A 20,249-nucleotide genomic window follows, 5' to 3' on the forward strand; every position below is an offset into this window, starting at 1 on the left:
GTAAGGTGCAGTTGGGTTTTTCCCCGATATTTCAGAACATTTGAAGTAACCAACACAAGAAAACACAACTTTAACCAGATGTTTAATGGATTCTTATTTGTTTTGTACAGAGTCAGAGAAACAAATGAACAAATTAACTTTTAATCCACTTCAAACAGGCAAACTTATTTTGTGAAAGCAATACAAACACAATCATCTAAGTCGAGCTCTTCTTCTATGATTAGTTTACATTTAAAACAAAGATGGCTGCTTACAGGAAGAGATACTGAAACAACAATAAATAAATTAATTCTGTTTATATTTCTACTCTTTCTCATCTGTTTCTCATTGTTTCCATTCAAATCCACTTTGCAGGCTCATTTGGTTGCATCTTTGTTTTCAGATCCTCTTTATGAATCTTTTGCATCCCTGTTATTTAATTTGCATGCTTCACGTTTTCCTAGTGCTTTTGATTTCTGTTTCTTCTTATCATTATTCTGTAGACTGGTGAATTTTTGTGCCATCAAGCTTTTTCATCACATTTGGATTAAATTTATTGCCGTTTTATTTTCATTTCACGCCACTTTTTCACTGTTTTTGTTAAACAGGTTAAACATATTTAGTGTTTGTATCATTTTGGCTGACAGAATTTTCTAAATCTATTTGCAGGTTTTAGTTTTTTCAGATTTTAACATTATTTTATCAAATAAAATGTTAAGCTGCTGCTTATGTCAAAGTTTTGTTTTGGAAATGTATTTATCCTTTTTACTTTTTTTCTAATGCGCCATCATATATTTTTCATGTTTGCTGTATTTAAAGAAAAGCATCTAATTTTCCATTTGTTTTTGTCTTGAATGAACAAATTTATTTTCAGTAATAAGAACCAGATATGGGTGATTATTTTTTTAAAACATTTGTTATATTTAGTTAAGCTTAATTAATTAAATTAGGAATGCACCGAAACAAACGTTTGGGCTGATATTGATATCCGATATCAGTATTTCTTTTATGATTGATAGCTGATATTAAATGCATTTTACTTCTGTTCTGACACCTTTGGAAAAACCTCCCAAACAGAAACAGTTCAAAATAAATATGAGTTGTTTATTAATCGGACCGATATCAATATGTAAAAAAGAAATGGCTGATATCGGCCGATACAGATGCTGATGTCGATGTATCGTGCTTTCCTAAATTAAATCAAAGTTAATTTTGTCGCTTTTCAGTAAAAGTTTGTTGGTAAACATGGTTTGTTATAAAACAGAAACACTGTTTTACTTTACATTCTCCATTGTACTAAATTATATCCATAATCATTTTACCCTTATTATAAATTAAAAGTCTCAGTCTGCATCTATCAACCAAATAATTTTTTAAATACACATTTGGAGCCGCATGAAATCAGTCCAAGGGCCATAAATGGCCCCCGGACCGTACTTTGAACATCCGCAAGTCAAAAAAACATCATATTTGTCTCACTTCACTCTGCAGTGTGAACGCGGCCTAAGCTAACTCCTCCTTCTTGCTCTTTTCTTCCGTTGGATCCAGGAAGCAGGTTTGAGCAATAGCCATGGTAACTGCGTAGGGGTCGCAGTTCGCTGCAGGACGGCGGTCCTCGAAGTAGCCCCGCTTGTCCTTGCCTACCTGCCGCGGGATGCGGATGCTGGCGCCGCGGTTGGCCACGCCGGCGGAGAAGTCCTCGATGTTGGCGGTTTCGTGCAGACCCGTGAGGCGCCGCACGTTGTCCTTTCCGCCATGCGGGTCGTACACCTCGATGTGCCTCTTGTGATTTTTGCTCAGCTTCTCAATGGCCTGCTCAATGTTCCTGTCAGGAGAGGGAGAGCAGAAAGACATGAGGATGTTTGGGCTTTTAAAAGGGGTACATGTTAATGAAATTAAAATTCAGCATTGATCTGAAGAATTAACCTACTTTTAACAGATTAAAGTTTAAAAAATGAACTTAATCTGGTTTTTGACATTTTTTAAATGACGTAAAACTAATTTCAAGTGTATAAAAGAGGAGTGTCATTTTTGGGCCAAATGACAGGATTCAGCTTTTTGTGATTCTCACTTCAACGCTGCAAAAAAACACAAAATGTTACCAAGTATATTTGCCTGCTGCGAATATTTCAAAGCACTTGAAATAAGACAAAACTAACAAGTGACTTTTCAGTTTGTTTAAGTCAATAATTCCTTAAAATTAATTTTTTTTAAAGCAAAAACTTCTTATTCCACTGGCAGATTTTTTCATTCATAACATGGGAAAACTGCCTTATGAAATAACCTGCCAATGAAATTAGAACTTAAATTATTAATCTCCTATTTCTTGCTGAGAAGCTATTTGTGAGTTAGATTTGTCTAATTTTAAGTGTAGAGAAATGTTTGCACTAGAAACTAGCCTAAAAATAGTTGGGAAGATTTTGTGTTTTTACAGTGAACTATGACTGAAACAGGATTTTCTAACTAAAATTTTGTTTTTATTTTGCACTTTATAGGCAAATATACCACTTTAAACAATTCCAACATCCACATGAACACATTTTTGTTGCTATGAATAGATATTTTAGCTTCATGACAAAGTAAATAATCATGTGTTTATAAATATCCACTCACTGCAGTCCTCCTTCTTCTCTCATCTGCTGGGTGCTGACGTTGGTGTGGCAGCCAGCGCCGTTCCAGTTGCCTGTCATCGGTTTGGGGTCCAGAGTGGCGACGATGCCAAAGTCTTCACACACACGATGCAGCAGGAAGCGCGCCACCCAAAGATGGTCGCCCATCTCGATGCCTTCGCAGGGACCCACCTGGAACTCCCACTGGAGAGGGAAACAGCGACGTTACAGCAGGAGCGTCCAAACTTTGTGTCAAAGTCAATAAAATCAGTCACTGTACATCCAAAACCTGACAGGGATTTTTGGAATGACGAATTAGGGCCTATGTAGATTTGAAAAAACAAAACAAAAAAGTTTTTTCCCACAAATTCACAAATGTTCTGGGGGGGAAAATGGGAAGTTAGAATTTTGCTAGAAATAAAAGCAAAAGCAAATTATTATATTTTCTAGAAAAATGTCAAAAACGCTCACATTTCAAAATTTTCCGAGTCTGAAAACGTCTGCAAGTTTTTTTGTAGAAAATTTCTCAGATCTAAAAATTTCAGGATTTTGAGGTGGAAACTTTCTCCTTCGTTTTTCTTATGAATCGTCTTAATTTAGCACATTTTCAGTTTGAAATGTGCCTCTGAAAAAATTTATTTTGTCTTTCAAATCCCTATTTTGTATTTAGTCAAGTTTAATAAATTAAATTAAAACTTATTTGGGTGCATCAAAGTCACCTTTTCAGTAAAAGTGTCTTGGTAAACATGGCTGGTTATAAAAACAGAAACAAGTTTTGTTGTTCTTTACGTTATATCAGTAATAATTTTACCCTTATTACAAAATAAAAGTCTATATCAGTTTGTATCATTTTTGAATTGTGACCAAGGGCCGCACAAAATCAGTGAAAGGGCCACAAATGGCCCACGCGCTGCAGTTTGGACACCTCTGAGTTAAAGGAAACAATGAAACAACTTGATAATTCAGTTTGATTGTTTTCACAGGTTGCTGATCCACCTGAGATGGCATGACTTCAGCGTTGGTGCCGTAGATTTGGACGCCGGCGTAGAGGCAGGCTTTGTAGTGGCACTCCACGACGTCCCGTCCGTACGCGTGGTTCGCGCCGACGCTGCAGTAATACGGGCCTTAGAGTGGAGGACAAACCAAAACTGTAAAACTAAAGTGGCTCAAAAAGGAAAAACATTGATTTGGTTTATTTTTTCCTTTCTTGTAACATCAGGATGTTGCAAAGTTTGTTTCTTTGACCATAGAAAATTATGAGATGCCTGCTTTGACTGTTTCATTTTAGACAGATGTGAATGTGAAACAAAACTAATACACTGGTTTTAAGAAATAAACATAGTTCCAGAGTTGGCTAGTAACTCGGTACATTTACTTCAGTGACTTTTTTGAAATAAAATATTTTAGGAGTATTTGTACTACGCTGTAGTTTGGGTGATTTATTTTAAAGTATCTCTATCCTTACTGAACAGTTTAAGATTTTCTCCCCACTGAATGAAAAACAAACATGTTTTAGCCAAAAATTCAGACACATCTGCAGGTTTTGTTAAAGTTTCTGAAGATTTTTTCATAAAGGAAACTGATTTAGTTACTTATATGAATTATGATCATTTTGGTCTTTAAAGCACCAAAATTTCCACTTAGCTTTATATTTTGACCTGTCAGATTATGTAATTTTGAAATATTAAATGATTAGTAATTTGATCAGTTGGAATAGCTGTTTTACCAAATACGTTTTACTTGAGTAAAAATATGTTGAGGCAGTGCTACTCAACTTAATATGCAAATTTTAAACTTTTCTTTTTTCTTCAATATAAAAGAGAAACTTTACTGTACTTTATGAAATAAACACATTTTTACCTAAAATATCATGAAATCCTAGTAAAATACATGTAAGATTTTCTGCATCGCTGCCTCACCTTGTGGTCCTGGGAATCCCTGCGGAGGCCAGCTGAACGGATGTCCGTCTGTCCCCAGCAGGGTGTATTCCTGCTCCATGCCGAACCACAAGTGGTGCTCCTTCACCTGCTGCATCACTTGGTTGCAGCTGTGGCGATGGTTGGTTTCTGACAGATAAGGAACCGAATGAGATGCAGCACAGCTCATTTCTCCAAATGCAAACGGAGGGGAATGTACCGGCAGGAAGGCGGTTGTATTTGAGGACCTCACAGAGGACGAGTTTGTTGGGGTCAAGGGTGAAGGGATCCCTGAACATGCGGACTGGGATGAGGTACATGTCGCTGTTGGAGCCTTCGGCCTGGTAGGTGCTCGACCCGTCAAAGTTCCACTCTGGGATTTCTGATGAGGAGAAGAGAAAGCGTTACACTGCGCACATAAGATCCCACCCCCATCTCTCTGCTGAAGTGCAAGTAGATACTTGCTAACGATGACTAGCTTTGGTTTTAGCTGTTAAGTTGTCAACATAAGGTGCTAAATCTTAAATGTACATCTGGTACATAAAAGTGCTTTGTAGTAATTGTCAACATCAAGATAACGAGGTCAAGAAAACGTTTTAATTACGAGAAAAAAAAACTGTGAGGAAGAGGGAAGCAGTTCAGTTATGCTAGCTTGACTATGGCAAGCTTAATGTAGATGTGCTGTGGAATTTTGTGTTTCAGTTCAGCTAAAAAATATAATAAAGCGACTTGAACACCAACTCTGACACATCATCAGTACAGCAGGTATTTAAATGAGTTAATCAACCACAGTGATCACTTATCAATGAACCCAAAATAAACATCCAGCCTGAAAACATAAAACGATTTGGAGTTTGACACATGTAGGGTGAAGTGAACGCAAAACTGGATTTGTAGCATTCTCCACAGCGCTGACGCCACGGAAAATAATCAAGTTTTTGATCAACTGAGAAAGAAAAGAGAAGGAATGTTGCTGAAAGAATCCATCCACATTTACTGCCAAGAAAATATTAATAAGTTTCCTTTGATGTCATGAAAACAATACTAACAGAAGTGGCACAAAATGTATTTACTTGTCAAACGTGATTTGGGTTCCCAGTAAGATCTGCAAAATGACAATAGAAAATATTCCATCTTGTTAAGATGGCTGCCATCCTTCTGTTTTAATAACCTAGGTTCAGATATAATTTAAATCTTAGAGTATGCTGGAAAATTTTAAAAATACATGTAATAGTTGACAAAGATATATATATATATATATATAAAATTTTTACACTATCAAATTGTAATAATTTCTTCTAACTCTTAGAAGAAATTAAAGCTTAATAATTAAACAATTATCAAGCTTTATAATTTAGAAAGATCAATATTATTGACTGTTTACTATAGTATACATTGTAATAATATTACATTATATAAGTGAATTAATTGCTATTAATATTTTTGAGATATTTTTTATAATATGCACATATGTTGTCATAACTTGCCTAATAATTTATTTAAATACATTTATGTAATAGTAATATAAATAACATAATTATAGTACTGGAAGACCTGAACGAGTTCATTAATGTCTACCTTATAATTTCATTACTTCCTGCACTTATTTAACATATCTGCTTTTCTTATGTTTTATTACGATTAATAAAACAACGATGTTTACCTTCGATGCTGGTTGGTTCTGAGTCCAGGGTTCTGGTCTTGTTGCGCAGCCCCTCTCCGGTGCCGTCCACCCAGATGTAGGTGACCTGGCACTTCCCGCCCTGAGGCAGGCTCATGTACTGCTGCCGGACCGCCTTGTTGAGCAGCGAGCTGCTGGATACCGACGCCATGGTTTCCTGCAGTCACAAACGTTTCAACAACACATTTTTACATTCGTTCCTCCATTCAGCTTCTTTGCTTTTTAATTTTAGCGCCTATAAAGCTTCCTGAGGCTCATCACGCTGCACTGACTGTTTTGTTTTTAGAGCCAATAACGCAAATTCTGGCGATTTACGGTAAAATATGCAAAATTTTTACCATACACAGAGCCAAATTCAGAAGATTGAGTTTAAAATCAACAATTTTACATTTTCTACAAAAACTCTCATGTTAAAATTTTATTTACTGCATAAATAAAATAAATGCATAGAACAAGGTGAAATAATCCAGTCCACACAAACACACTGTTAATTATCATTTTCATCTATCATTATAAAATGGTGCATATTTCTACAGAAAAATTATACATATTTTATGAAAATATAAATTAAAAAAATCTGAAAAGTGTGGAATGCATTTGTATGAAACTTTCTAGAACCAAATTTAGCTTGTTCTATGAATTGTCTTTCTTCTGAAGACAGTTGGTGGATCTGGATTTTTAATTAGAGGAATTAAAAACAAGTTTTGAAAGGCATGAATCTAAATAAATTTACAAGCTTCAAGCCTCATTTTGATCTGAAAAGACAAATACAGCATGCTAGTAAAATAAAAACTTCAGAAAAATTTCCACCAACAGAACGAGTCACATCTATAAAGTCCCAGCGAGTTAAAGTGACAAACATTTACAGCCTCTGTTTTTATTTATATTTTAAACAAAAGGTGGATGTGGAAAATAATTCATCTTTCTCCTCATATTCAAAAGAAAACAGTTCATTTGCATTACATCTGTCAGAACCTTATGATTGACAGTTTTCAGCCTGGAATGCTTCCGTGACATTGCCCTAATTTTTAGCGACTGCAGCAGGTTCTCAGATTTAGGCCAGGACTCGGGTGGAATGCTTCATAGAAACATTCACACAACTAAAAGATTACCTTAAACATCAATCTGTGCAAGAAAAGCTTAAATGTTGATATAAAATGAGAGAAGTTTTGTTTTCGCTGAGTTTGAAACCGATTTTCTGTCACATAAGTTTAGCTGAACAGGATTAAAAAGTGCAGGCAGTGAACGCCAGCTGGTGGGCTCTAATAAAATCAGTGTGTCATCAGCATATGTGAACATTTCCAATAGCTACATAACAAAATCAGAAGGACAAACCCAACATTATGTCAATATATTGTGAAATTTATCTCTATTTACCAACTATTAACCAACTATGGAACATATTATACGAAATTCCCAAATTTGTCTGTAAATCAAAGGTTCAAACCAACAATTAGCGATTATTAATCCACCAACCTATTGAGCAGGAGTTTGATTTCTAAGTTAAATTTATTTTAAAACATTTGCACTTACCGTATGCCAAGTAGTTCCAGGTGTAAAATCTGCTGTACTTGCCGATCCGGAGAGTTTTGAGCCTGATCAGATAAAACCTGTTTGCGGCATTTAAATTTCCTGCAGGATGACATTTCAAAGGCTGTTTGCAGGCGTAGGAGGAGTTACAGGCATTTTATTGACTGCCAATGAACCCATTTAGTTATTTCTTCTGTTAAACAAAATCAGTCAAGAGGTTAAACAAAATTATCTGATGCAACAAAAAACCATATCTGTAATTCTGACTCGCACAAGCTGGTAAAGCAAACAAAAATAACTTTAATCTAAACTGATAACAGCCAAATCAACCCCCAAGAACAGCAGAGGAGACGACAAAACCCCAGGAGAGACGGAAATGAGCACCAAACCTCTGAGGCCTTCTGCTGATGCCGAGTGAAGCTGTTTGCTGAGCTGAGAGTCTCGCAGCTCACTGAACACAATTAGAGTGCAGAAGCTGCTGGACGTTCAGTTTCCGTCAGATTAGCTGTGAAGAGAGACGAGGCGTTCAGAAATTCAGCGACTCAGTCAGAAAAACGGCTGAAGTCACCTGAGGGTGACGGTGGAGAAGGAAGATCCACATCAACGTGATAAATTCAACACAACATGGGCATTAAGATTAATAACTGGGTGAATTTATTGTAAAATGTCCCAAAATTATGCATTCAAGCACAAATATACACACATTTATCAATATATTTTAATAAGAACATATTCTAATTGGTCAAAACCGAGCTGCTTTCTCATTGACAGGATTAAACAGTCAATCAAGAACAATGGGGCATCCTGGGATGGTCCAAGAAAGAGAAGTAAAGGTAAGTCTTCTGGAGTAGTTTAGAAACTCAAGCATCACCAGATTATTAACATGTCACCATGATCTGGAACAAGAGCCAAACTATTGCTGTTAGATTGGTAAGAAGGGGAACACACCAAGCACCAACAAAAAAACAAAACAAAGTGCCTTCCTCCAAAACAGACACCTTCAAACTGGACTGACAAGACAATTGACTTTGATAGAGATGTTTGGCAACAAAGTATGTTTGGAGAACTAAAGATGGGGCATTGAAACACAAGAACATCAATCCACCTGGTGGTGACCTTAACATGTTGTGGAGCTGTCTAACGACACAAAGTTACATTTGTCCCATTTTTAGCTGATGTGGTTTGGTTTCACACAGCACTGGGTCAAATGGACTAAGCCTTTGAAAGACCTGCTCCTCTTCTTGATTGGGGGGACGCTGCAAAAAGAACCACTGAAGAAAACAAAATAAAAACCTGTCAGGAAAATACTGAACGCAACTTTCTTCTTCTCAAAATGTAAAAAAAGAATAATTCCCTTTTTTCACTGGTAAAAGACTAGTAGTTAGTTTTTGGCAGAATTTACCCAGAAATCCCATTCTGCTTCCTCATTTTTGAGAGGTCTCCGGTGTATTCAAACTGCACCAGAGTTCAGTTCAACCACAGCAAGATCTAGGGTTTTAGGTGGACCATAGTTGAGGTTTTTGCTCCTCATCGTAGGCCAATGATAGATTCACGCACCTACAAACAAACCAGACCTTGGATGCAAATGAACTGGAGTTTGTTTAAAATGGACTAAAAAGGTCTAATATGAATGCACTCTATGAGTTACCCTGCATGTCTCAGTCAAAGAGACTGAAGTGGTTGGTTAACCCAGTTTATCCTGAAGAACGATTGATGACTTGTTCAAGTGATTTCCTGTCAGAAGAGATGGCATTTATTGTAAACCTGATTTATTGTAAACCTGCTCTCTATGCTGCAGATAATTACAGTCGTAGTAACCTGCGAGTTCCTCTCTGACACAAAGGGTTCTTAAATATTTCCTTAAGCATGTTAATTTGAAGGTTTCTCTGAGAAAGGACATCAAGATTATACGCAGATTGAAATCCAATTTTCTCTTATTTTCAAGTTTCTCATGCATTCAATGAAGGAAATGGAAACAGATGGCAAAAGGTTGATGGTTATAGAGCTTTATGATCAGACACAATCTGACCATCAGGTTGTGGTCATTTTCCAAAAAGAATGAACAAAAAACATGGGCAGCATTTGTCGGTGTAGAAATGCATCATTTTTACACATATGATACACTATTTTCCACTTCTTTGTTGCTTTTACAAATCAATCATGATAAACAAAATTGATCTTATTCTGAAAATATTGACAAAAAAATCCTTAATGTCAAAGTGAAACTGATTTCGTCAAAGATAGTCAAAACTTAATATTAGACTGTTCAAAACTAGTTTAGATATATAGTTGAACCATCTATGCTGCAAAAATATACAGTCAAATCAAATGTTTTTTGAAAAGACTGAGAAGTGCAAATGTCCTGATACACTTAAAATAGGACAAACTAACTAATAATAAAGTGAAAGTTCTTGATAAACTGGCTGATTATTTCACCTTGAAGCTGGGTGGAAAACACATCGGCCGAGAGACAAATCTGATTGGCTGCTGCATCTTTGTTCTGACAAGTGACTCATACATAAGAATTCAAACCAGTTTCTGTTCTCAGAAAATAAAACTCAGACAGTCACTGTGACTGAGAGCAGAAATGGAGCAGAATCAGTTCGACCGAGAGTCTTTCTCCTGTTCCATCTGTCTGGATTTACTGAAGGATCCAGTGACTACTCCCTGTGGACACAGCTACTGTATGAACTGCATTAAACATCACTGGGATGAAGAAGATCAGAAAAGAAGCTACAGCTGCCCTCAGTGCAGGGAGACATTCATACCAAGGCCCGTTTTGAAGAAAAACACCATGCTAGCAGCTTTAGTGGAGCAGCTGAAGAAGACTGGACTCCAAGCTGCTCCTGCTGACCACTGTTATGCTGGACCTGAAGATGTGGCCTGTGATTCCTGCATTGGGAGAAAACTGAAAGCCAGCAAGTCCTGTTTAGTCTGTCTGGCCTCTTTCTGTGAGAAACACCTTCAGCCTCATTTTGATTCAGCTGCATTTAAGAAACACAAGCTGGTGGAGCCGTCCAAGAACCTCCAGGAGAACATCTGCTCTAAGCATGATAGGTTGGTGGAGGTTTTCTGCCGCACTGATCAGAAGTGCATCTGTTATGTTTGCATTATGGATGAACATAAAGGCCATGAAATAGTGTCAGCTGCAGCAGAAAGGACTGAGAGGCAGAGAGAGCTGGAGGAGAGAATCCAGGACCTGGAGAAAGATGTGAAGCTGCTTCAGCAGGAGGTGGAGGCCATCAATCGCTCTGCTGATAAAACAGTGGAGGACAGTGAGGAGATCTTCACACAGCTGATCCAACTCCTCCAGAAAAGAAGCTCTGAGGTGAAGCAGCAGATCAGATCCCAGCAGGAAACTGAAGTGAGTCGAGTCAAAGATGTTCAGGAGAAGCTGGAGCAGGAGATCACTGAGCTGAAGAGGAAAGACGCTGAGCTGGAGCAGTTCTCACACACAGAGGATCACAACCAGTTTCTCCTCAACTACCTCCCACTGCCAGCACTCAGTGAGTCCACACACTCATCCAGCATCAACATCCGTCCTCTGAGACACTTTGAGGGTGTGGCAGCAGCTGTGTCAGAGCTCAGAGACAAACTACAGGACGTCCTGAGAGACTCATGGACAAACATCTCACTGATGGTCACTAAGGTGGATGTTCTACTGTCAGAACCAGAACCAAAGAGCAGAGCTGAATTCTTAAGGTATTCATGTGAAATCACTCTGGATCCAAACACAGCAAACACACGGCTGGAACTATCAGAGGGGAACAGGAAGGTGACATGGATGAATCAGGATCAGACTTATTCTAGTCATCCAGACAGATTCACTGAACGGTGGCAAGTTCTGAGTAGCGAGAGTTTGACTGGACGTTGTTACTGGGAGGTGGAGTGGAGAGGGAAATCAGTTTATGTAGCAGTGGCATACAAGAGTATCAGCAGAGCAGGAAGAGGGGATGAATGTAAATTTGGATATAATAAAAAGTCTTGGGCATTATATTGTACTCAAACCAGTTATGAATATGGTGACAAAATCTGGACCTCCATCTCAGGTCCAGGTCCCTCCAGAGTCGGAGTGTACCTGGATCACACAGCAGGTATTCTGTCCTTCTACAGCGTCTCTGAAACCATGACTCTGATCCACAGAGTCCAGACCAGATTCACTGAGCCGTTACTGGCTGGAGTTAGGATTAATAAGATTGGATCCTCAGCAGAGTTCAGTAAACCCAGATAGATTTTCTCTTTCCTCTCAGATTGTTGATCAGGGTTCATGGTTCTAATGTTTCTGCTCTGATTTTCTGATCTTTATTTTTCCGATTTAGTTCTTTTTGTTACAGGAGAAATGAAGGAAATCACTGCTGATAATTTCTTTCATTCTTATCACAGAAATATTTCATGAAAATGAAAACTTCTCTGTACTTTAATGGTTTTCCTTTAATTTTCTTATCCATGTATTTTGATGTTTTATTTGTTGTTAATCAGTTGAGATCAAAGGATATGAAATTGATTCTGTTTTCTATATTGTGATCCAAAAAACCTGAAACATCAAATCAGAACTGATTCTGTCTTCTTTTCATATTTTTAGATTTATATCATAAAAAATGTCTGTTGTTCTGGAATTTTTGGACTTCTTCAATAAAGAAACTTGATTACAGAGAAATGTTGAAAGTTTTCTAATCATTATTGTGATAAATTGTATGTTTGGTCGTCTATCGTGCAGTAATTTTTCTTCCAGAGTCTTATTTGCTGCTGGAAAAGATCAGATGTTTGGTTTCGTCTTCATTCATCAACAACACTCTGCATCCAGCACCACAGAAAGATCCTGGTAGCAGTAATGAAGAGGAGCTTAAAGGTCCTCTACTTTCAACATTTGGAAAAACTGAGCCTTAAACCCGTCAGAAAAGTTGGAGACGTGTCATAAAACCAGTGGCGATAAAAGTGGGTATGCACTGTAAGCAACACATAAGAGCGCTGCACTATAGGGACGCAAAAGCCATGTGGAAAAACTTTTTATAGTTGGCATTTTCTGTATTTCACAGCGGGATACATGAAATGATCAATAACAGAGGAACGGCACTGATAATTTCATGCATCCCCACCACCTTCTCCCCACATACATATGCAGGTATTTTGGGCTGGCGGCCCTTTGAGTAAACGGTGAAGCGTCTTTTTTGTGGTTCTTTTAAAGTTGAATGGTAGTACACTCGACAACAGGGAGCTAAAGATGGGGCGGCAGAAAACAATATCCAGAACAGAATAATGAAGAGGGAGAGGGATGAAGAAAAGCTTTTCAAAGTGGTTGAAGGACATATGTGAGTAACGTCAGTGTCTCAAAAGGAGGGCTGTAAATATTCAGGTTAGCTTAAGCTAGCTTACAATGACAGGTGGCTGTTGTCTTGTTGGGGTTGCAATCCGTCCCATAAACTACAGAATCGTCTCGTATTTGACTGTTGATTGTTGTATTGAACCGACATCAATTTGCTCCCTATTTCTATACATGTCTGAGAGACACACCACCTGCCACATATATCTCAACAATAATGACCAAAACATAACACAGGAAATATTAAGGTCAGCTAAATTGTTGTGGCGGGAACTGAATAGGACCCCCTGACGCTGTTGTCATGATTACCTAGAGACGGACACAACGTAGCCGGGGTGAGCTGCTATCAACCCGCGTCTTTTAAAACGTCCACCTATTCTCAACCGTCCTTAGAAGCAAAACCTCCGGCAGAAATACAGATCTGAGGAGGAAGACGCACATCCCAGGATGAACAATGTCAGTGAAGCTAAATAGGGGAGATTTAAAAAGAAAATGTGTCGGTGACATTCAGTGATGCACGAAGGGCTGTGAGATATCAGACCGAAAGTATCAGGAGAGGAACTGCAGACCCGTCAGAACCTAAAGAACCAGACATCAGAGTCTCTTCATCCATCAATCATCTCCTGAGACCCAAAAATAATATGAATGGCAATTTAAAGAACAAATCATACTAACAGATTATTGTTAGATAAATAAATATGGTGGAGAGAAACACATGATCTTTTTTACATTAGATTGTTAGGGCGCTCCGGTTCCCCCCACATCTCCTAAAACATGCAGGTCAGGTCAGTTGGTCGCTGCAAATCGCCCCCAAAAAGAAACTTCCTTAACACACACACACACACCCCCCCCCCACACACACACACACACACACAAACACACACACGTCCCCTCCATGGGCTGCCACCTTATCGTGGTGGGGGGGTTTGCGTGTCCCAGTGATCCTAGGAGTTCTGCTGCCCAGTGCAGACGGTTCTAGGTGAGGGACCAGACCAAGTGCAGCCCAAAGATCCCTTATGATGATACGACCGTTGGAAACAGGGGTTGTTCTCTCCGTACATGAGGTCCCACCCTGGAGCCACACTGGCCTGGGGCTGGGGCACGATGGGGAGCCCCTGGTGGCCGGTGGTGGTATGACAATAAAATCCCTTGAATCCCTGAACTATATCAACAATATGTGCACCAAGCAATACATACACTTAGCATTCCACAGATAAATGCTTTTAATCTGGTTAAGAATAATAATTGTACTGTCAATAAATGAGGCCTAATAAATGTTCTTAGTGACCAGAGGAACAATAAGGCCTTAATCAGCCCAGAGGTTCAAACTGATGAAACATGAGGATGGAGGCTCTCTATTAAAACATTCCTCACCATCTTCCATGTTCTTTCAGCAAACAGTTGAGACAGAGCTGGTTTGGTTCCACCACTATTGACCTGCTGCTTTAGCCGCCATTGAAAGTTTTCTTAAAACTCTGTCAGTCTGCAGATCATGTGACCAAACCAGAAAACACACTGGAAATATAGAGTACAGCGTTCTTTGTTTTAACTGGCAGCCATCTTGGTAGGCGGTTGCTATGACAACAATAAACGAGCCACAACAATACCAGTACATAACAACTGTTACTCGTGGACAATTTTTGAGCATTAAAAACGAGGCTTAATCAATCCTAACCAACTTTCAACAAGATTAACAAATCAGTAGTTTTAGTTTTTATCTTTTACTTTTTCATGTTATCTATTCATGATACATTTTCTTTCCGCTATAAAAAAAAAATAAAATGTTTGACGAAACAGCCAAAATTAACTTCCAAATGTATAGATATTGAAAAAGTTCTCTAGATTATCATATATGGCATATATGTGTCAAACTCAAGGCCCGAGGGCCAAATCTGGCCCACCATAGCTTTTTATGTGGCCCTCTAGACCGGTGGTCTCCGACCCCAGGGCAGCAGAGTGGTACCAGACCGTGGACCACTTAGTACTGGGTCGCACAAAAAATAATTAAATGTTTCCGTTTTATGTAGTATGTGAGTCTGGAGGAGCTTTTATTTTGAAAATCCTTTAACCGGATTCTCTTGGTTACGCCTTGCGCACCAACAAGTAGCAAAATGAGTAAACAAATGTCTTTGGAAAGTTTCTTTGTGAAGAGAAAAGGCCCAGAGAGACAGGAGAGTGGATTTATCCCGGTTAGTGATTCTCACATTCCAAGCTGCTCTGCAGGATTTGGTGACCGGATGTTAATGAGGCAATGAAGCTTCAAACTGCTTCTCCACGTAGAGACCAGGCAGCCTGTGCATTAGCAACACTTTGGGTGTCATTGTCTCTCATCTCTCCCAGACGGGAGAAACAACTTCAGGGCTCCAATTATTGTTATCGGGAGTAAAAAACTTTATAAAGTAAAATGTTCGATTCTGTGGTGGATCTTATTTTGAAGGGAAATGTAAACGTTATCATAGCGACCAGAGTCAGAGAGCAGGTCGAGACGAGATGAGAGGAGTGGAGCTTGTGAGTTTTAGGTCTGGTTCAAACGGCACGATTTAAAGATTGTCGGCCGATTTTGCAAACTTCTGTGACCACAGAGCCGATAAAAGTCCAACAGGTTTGGTCGGTTCGTGTGTCCAGGAGAAACACGACACAAGAACCGATTCCAGTCACGACCATCCCGGTTCCAGAAGAAAATCCAGTAAAACCCCCAACATATCAAGTGAATTTAGAATAATCAAACATGGATGACCAAGTAGAAGCAGTAGTGACAGTTTGTGGATAATTTCAAGCGATACAAAGTGAAACAAACAGAAAAAACGTTGGATAAAAGATGGCAGCCGCTCTATTTGCTGCACTAAACCGGACTCTCTGAGGTGCCATGTCAGCTGTTTGGGATTCCCCCCCGTTCTTACATCACCGCGCTTTATGATTGGCTACCTGTCACATTCAACAGGCTGCGTTTTGCTCCCAGTCAGGGAAAACCCAACAGGATGCAATAAAAGAGACAATCAGACATGTTGATCATGTCCGATTTTAGATGGGAGCGGTCCGACGTTCCACCAAACACACCACACAGACAGGATGATCGTTCAATGATCACAAGCGACAATCTTAGAACTTGGATCGTTCTAAGATTGTCAATAGGGAAAAATCGGGCCAAAAATGTTTAAATTGTATCATGTGACCTCCTTCCCACCCGTCCCCAGGGCCGCAGTAACATTGCCGAGCCTGGGCCGGTCCGCAGTGATGAAAAGGACCGCTGTTCTAGACTCCAAATTATAGCAATAGGCCCCAACAGTTTTTCACCAATAACTGCAAGATTCACACAGAAATCAACTGATTCCCACATTTTTTCTGGGTTTATCAACAGTTTTTCTCAAATTGTCCAAAAACATTTAAGTTCAAGCGACTGTTGCCTCAGCCTCACTTGATGTCAAGTTATAATCCATGACCGATGGAGCGATTAATAAAAGATCATATTTAACGTAATATGTTAGCACAAATATTGTAAAGATTCCTTACAGATATTTCTAAATTAGCTCCACAAAATCTATGATGTTGACTGCAGAAAACCACAAAAACAATCCTGGACAGACTGATTAGTGTGAAAAGATGTTCAATATTATGTTATTTTAAGAAACACTTATTGAATGCCGAAACACATATTTATTGACATTTTAACAATTGAATTGGTTTTTATCAATACGATCTGGCACAACATTCAGATATTTGATTTGGCCCCGAATGGAAATGAGTTTGATGCCCCTGATATACGAGATAAAAACAATGAATCATGGACCATTTTGGATGTAAACGAGAACAAAGAGGGAAAACGCCTCAGAAACAATGAAGTTGTGTATAAAACACAGAAGAACTGGTCAGATGTTGAACCTTGAATTAAATGATTTTCTGAAAATGAAATGCAGAACTTGACCTCTGTCTCATATCTGGCAGTAGAATTACTAAATGCTGTTCTGTTAAAGTTTTACAGCTTTATAAAGATACGGATTACAAACTGATGTGAACACGATGCAAACATTGGACTCTCTGCAGTCTGTTGTCATTATAGAGCAGTCAGGAAACAGGAAGCATATTTTCCCTGAACCACCAAACACATCTAGTTTCTCCAGCAAGAATGAATCTTTCATTATATTTTCTCAAGCTGTGGAGAGCAAACATGTTAACAACCTGAGTTTAGCGACTCAGTCGGTTATTTTGAAAAGAAACTGTTGTGAAGATGATTCAGTTTAAAATATCATTGCTTTCAGAGCGCTGCTCTTCCTGGTGTCAGGTTACTTAATACACACACACTGAGTCTGGGTGGAACCAGCAGCTGCTGAAGCTGGAAGCTGATTGGCTCCAGCCTCTCTGCCCTGGCATGTGATTGGTGGATCACAACTCAAGCTTGTTTCTGTTCTCAGGAAATAAAGCTAACGGTCAGTGCTACTGAGAGCAGAAATGGAGCAGCAGGCAGTTCAGCTGGATCGGGAAACTTTCTCCTGTCCCATCTGTCTGGATCTACTGAAGGATCCGGTGACGACTCCCTGTGGACACAGCTACTGCATGAACTGCATTAAAAACTTCTGGGATGAAGGAGAGAAGAAGAAAAGCTGCCATTGTCCTCAGTGCAGGAAATCCTTCACACAGAGGCCTGACCTACAGAAAAACACCATGCTAGCAGCTTTAGTGGAGCAGCTGAAGAAGACTGGACTCCAAGCTGCTCCTGCTGACCACTGTTATGCTGGACCTGAAGATGTGGCCTGTGATTCCTGCATTGGGAGAAAACTGAAAGCCAGCAAGTCCTGTTTAGTCTGTCTGGCCTCTTTCTGTGAGAAACACCTTCAGCCTCATTTTGATTCAGCTGCATTTAAGAAACACAAGCTGGTGGAGCCGTCCAAGAACCTCCAGGAGAACATCTGCTCTAAGCATGATAGGTTGGTGGAGGTTTTCTGCCGCACTGATCAGAAGTGTATCTGCTATCTCTGCTCTGTGGATGAACATAAAGGCCATGAAACAGTGTCAGCTGCAGCAGAAAGGACTGAGAGGCAGAGAGAGCTGGAGGAGAGACGAGGAAACATCCAGCAGAGAATCCAGGAGCAGGAGAAAGATGTGAAGCTGCTTCAGCAGGAGGTGGAGGCCATCAATCGCTCTGCTGATAAAACAGTGGAGGACAGTGAGGAGATCTTCACCCAGCTGATCCGTCTCCTCCAGAAAAGAAGCTCTGAGGTGAAGCAGCAGATCAGATCCCAGCAGAAAACTGAAGTGAGTCGAGTCAAAGATGTTCAGGAGAAGCTGGAGCAGGAGATCATTGAGCTGAAGAGGAAAGACGCTGAGCTGGAGCAGCTCTCACTCACAGAGGATCACAACCAGTTTCTCCTCAACTACCCCCCACTGCCAGCACTCAGTGAGTCCACACACTCATCCAGCATCAACATTCGTCCTCTGAGACACTTTGAGGACGTGGCAGCAGCTGTGTCAGAGCTCAGAGACAAACTACAGGACGTCCTGAGAGACTCATGGACAAACATCTCACTGATGGTCACTGAGGTGGATGTTCTACTGTCAGAACCAGAACCAAAGAGCAGAGCTGGATTCTTAAGATATTCACGTAAAATCATTCTGGATCCAAACACAGCAAATACCGAGCTGAGACTATCAGAGGGAAACAGGAAGGTGACATGGATGAATCAGGATCAGACTTATTCTAGTCATCCAGACAGATTCACGTTTTATCTTCAGGTTCTGAGTAGAGAGAGTCTGACTGGACGTTGTTACTGGGAGGTGGAGTGGAGAAGGGGAGTTTATGTAGCAGTGGCATACAAGAGTATCAGCAGAGCAGGAGGAGGGGATGAATGTAAATTTGGATATAATAATGAATCTTGGGCATTAGATTGTTCTCAAAAAACTTATGAATTTTGTCACAACAACATCTGGACCTCCATCTCAGGTCCAGTTTCCTCCAGAGTCGGAGTGTACCTGGATCACACAGCAGGTATTCTGTCCTTCTACAGCGTCTCTGAAACCATGACTCTCCTCCACAGAGTCCAGACCAGATTCACTGAACCGCTACTGGCTGGAGTTAGGATTAATAAGATTGGATCCTCTGCAAAGTTCTGTAAACCCAGATAGATTTCCTCTTTCCTCTCAGATTGTTGATCAGGGTTGTTAGGAAAATTATTATCTTAGTTAATTTACTTTTATCTAAGTACATTTACTTTTATTTGAATGGTTATGTTTTCATATTATGCTGTGTGTTGTTTTCTTGTCTCCTTATTTTTATGGTATATTCTTAACTGTTTTTTAGGTTTTCTCTTAAGGGTTAGAGATGTTTTACATATCCTTGTGTTACGAGCTGCTTTGATCTTTATCTGTATCCTGATAGCGGTCATCCTTGTGTCCTGGCAAGGACACAACGGAAGACTTCGTCAACGGAAGACTTCCAGAACATCCTGTGGGATAGTGTATTGGTCAATTGTTTGCATGACTGTGTGAAAAAGCCAACTTCTTTGTGTATTCACATAATAAAAGGCAGTTGGAGACTGAGAGCTGGCAGAGTTGATCCCAGACAGCGTTTGCTAGCGGTTCTCCGTGTCGGGCTCTTCTCCCCTCTTCTGCAGAAAAGTAATTTTTGTCTTTGGTTGATTCTTGCAGGTTGGGGAACAAAATAAATCCAACAAGGGTTCATGGTTCTGAAGTTTCTGCTCTGCTGTTCTTATCTTTCTTATTTTTCCGGTTTAGTTCTTTTTGTTACAGGAGAAATGAAGGAAATCACTGTTGATAATTTCTTTCATTCTTATCACAGAAATAATTAATGAAAATCAAAACTTTTCTGGACTCTAATAGTTTTCCTTTAATTTCCTTATCCATGTATTTTGATGTTTAATTTGTTGTTAATCAGTTGAGATCAAAGGATCTGAACTTGTTTCTGTTTTCTATATTGTGATCAAAAAAACCTGGAACATCAAATCAGAACTGATGCTGTTTTCTTCTCATATTTTTAGATTTATATCATAAAAAATGTCTGTTGTTCTGGATCTTTGGACTTCTTCAATAAAGGAACTTGATTACAGAGAAATGTTGAAAGTTTTCTAATCATTAAAGTGATAAATTGTATGTTTGGTCGTCTTTAGAGCAATAACTTTTCTTCCAGAGTCTTATTTGCTGCTGGCAATGATCTGCAATAAAAGAGTGCTCAGTTTTCACAGTAAAACTTGGCAAATGGATGA

General features: G+C 39.3%; 3 protein-coding genes across 6 annotated transcripts in view; 2 read left to right on the top strand and 1 right to left on the bottom strand.

Moving 5' to 3' along the window:
• Positions 1–65: 65 nt before the first annotated feature.
• The window catches only part of LOC129366689 (glutamine synthetase-like), a 30,267-nt gene continuing 10,083 nt past the window's right edge, over positions 66–20,249 (bottom strand). For 3 of the 4 annotated variants that reach the window (XM_055040675.1, XM_055040671.1, XM_055040673.1), the window contains 8 exons: positions 8,105–8,220; positions 7,719–7,908; positions 6,168–6,342; positions 4,725–4,886; positions 4,508–4,654; positions 3,585–3,712; positions 2,593–2,792; positions 66–1,804 (listed from right to left, as the gene is read on the bottom strand). In XM_055040675.1, the coding sequence (XP_054896650.1) occupies positions 1,483–1,804; positions 2,593–2,792; positions 3,585–3,712; positions 4,508–4,654; positions 4,725–4,886; positions 6,168–6,336 (1,128 nt within the window). In that variant the 5' untranslated portion in view covers positions 6,337–6,342; positions 7,719–7,908; positions 8,105–8,220 and the 3' untranslated portion in view covers positions 66–1,482. The remainder of the gene's footprint in view (positions 1,805–2,592; positions 2,793–3,584; positions 3,713–4,507; positions 4,655–4,724; positions 4,887–6,167; positions 6,343–7,718; positions 7,909–8,104; positions 8,221–20,249) is intronic. The other variant, XM_055040672.1, reaches the window with a different exon arrangement.
• LOC129366690 (tripartite motif-containing protein 16-like) lies at positions 10,270–12,157 on the top strand. Its single transcript, XM_055040676.1, has one exon. It carries the CDS (start codon positions 10,303–10,305, stop codon positions 11,944–11,946), a length of 1,644 nt encoding a protein of 547 aa, XP_054896651.1. The 5' UTR covers positions 10,270–10,302; the 3' UTR covers positions 11,947–12,157.
• On the top strand, positions 17,446–20,087 carry LOC129366688 (E3 ubiquitin/ISG15 ligase TRIM25-like). Its single transcript, XM_055040670.1, has one exon. It carries the CDS (start codon positions 17,482–17,484, stop codon positions 19,150–19,152), a length of 1,671 nt encoding a protein of 556 aa, XP_054896645.1. The 5' UTR covers positions 17,446–17,481; the 3' UTR covers positions 19,153–20,087.

Source organism: Poeciliopsis prolifica, unplaced genomic scaffold (genome assembly GCF_027474105.1).
Source record: "Poeciliopsis prolifica strain line A6 unplaced genomic scaffold, Auburn_PproV2 SCAFFOLD015, whole genome shotgun sequence".
In the NCBI taxonomy this organism is placed as follows: domain Eukaryota; kingdom Metazoa; phylum Chordata; class Actinopteri; order Cyprinodontiformes; family Poeciliidae; genus Poeciliopsis; species Poeciliopsis prolifica.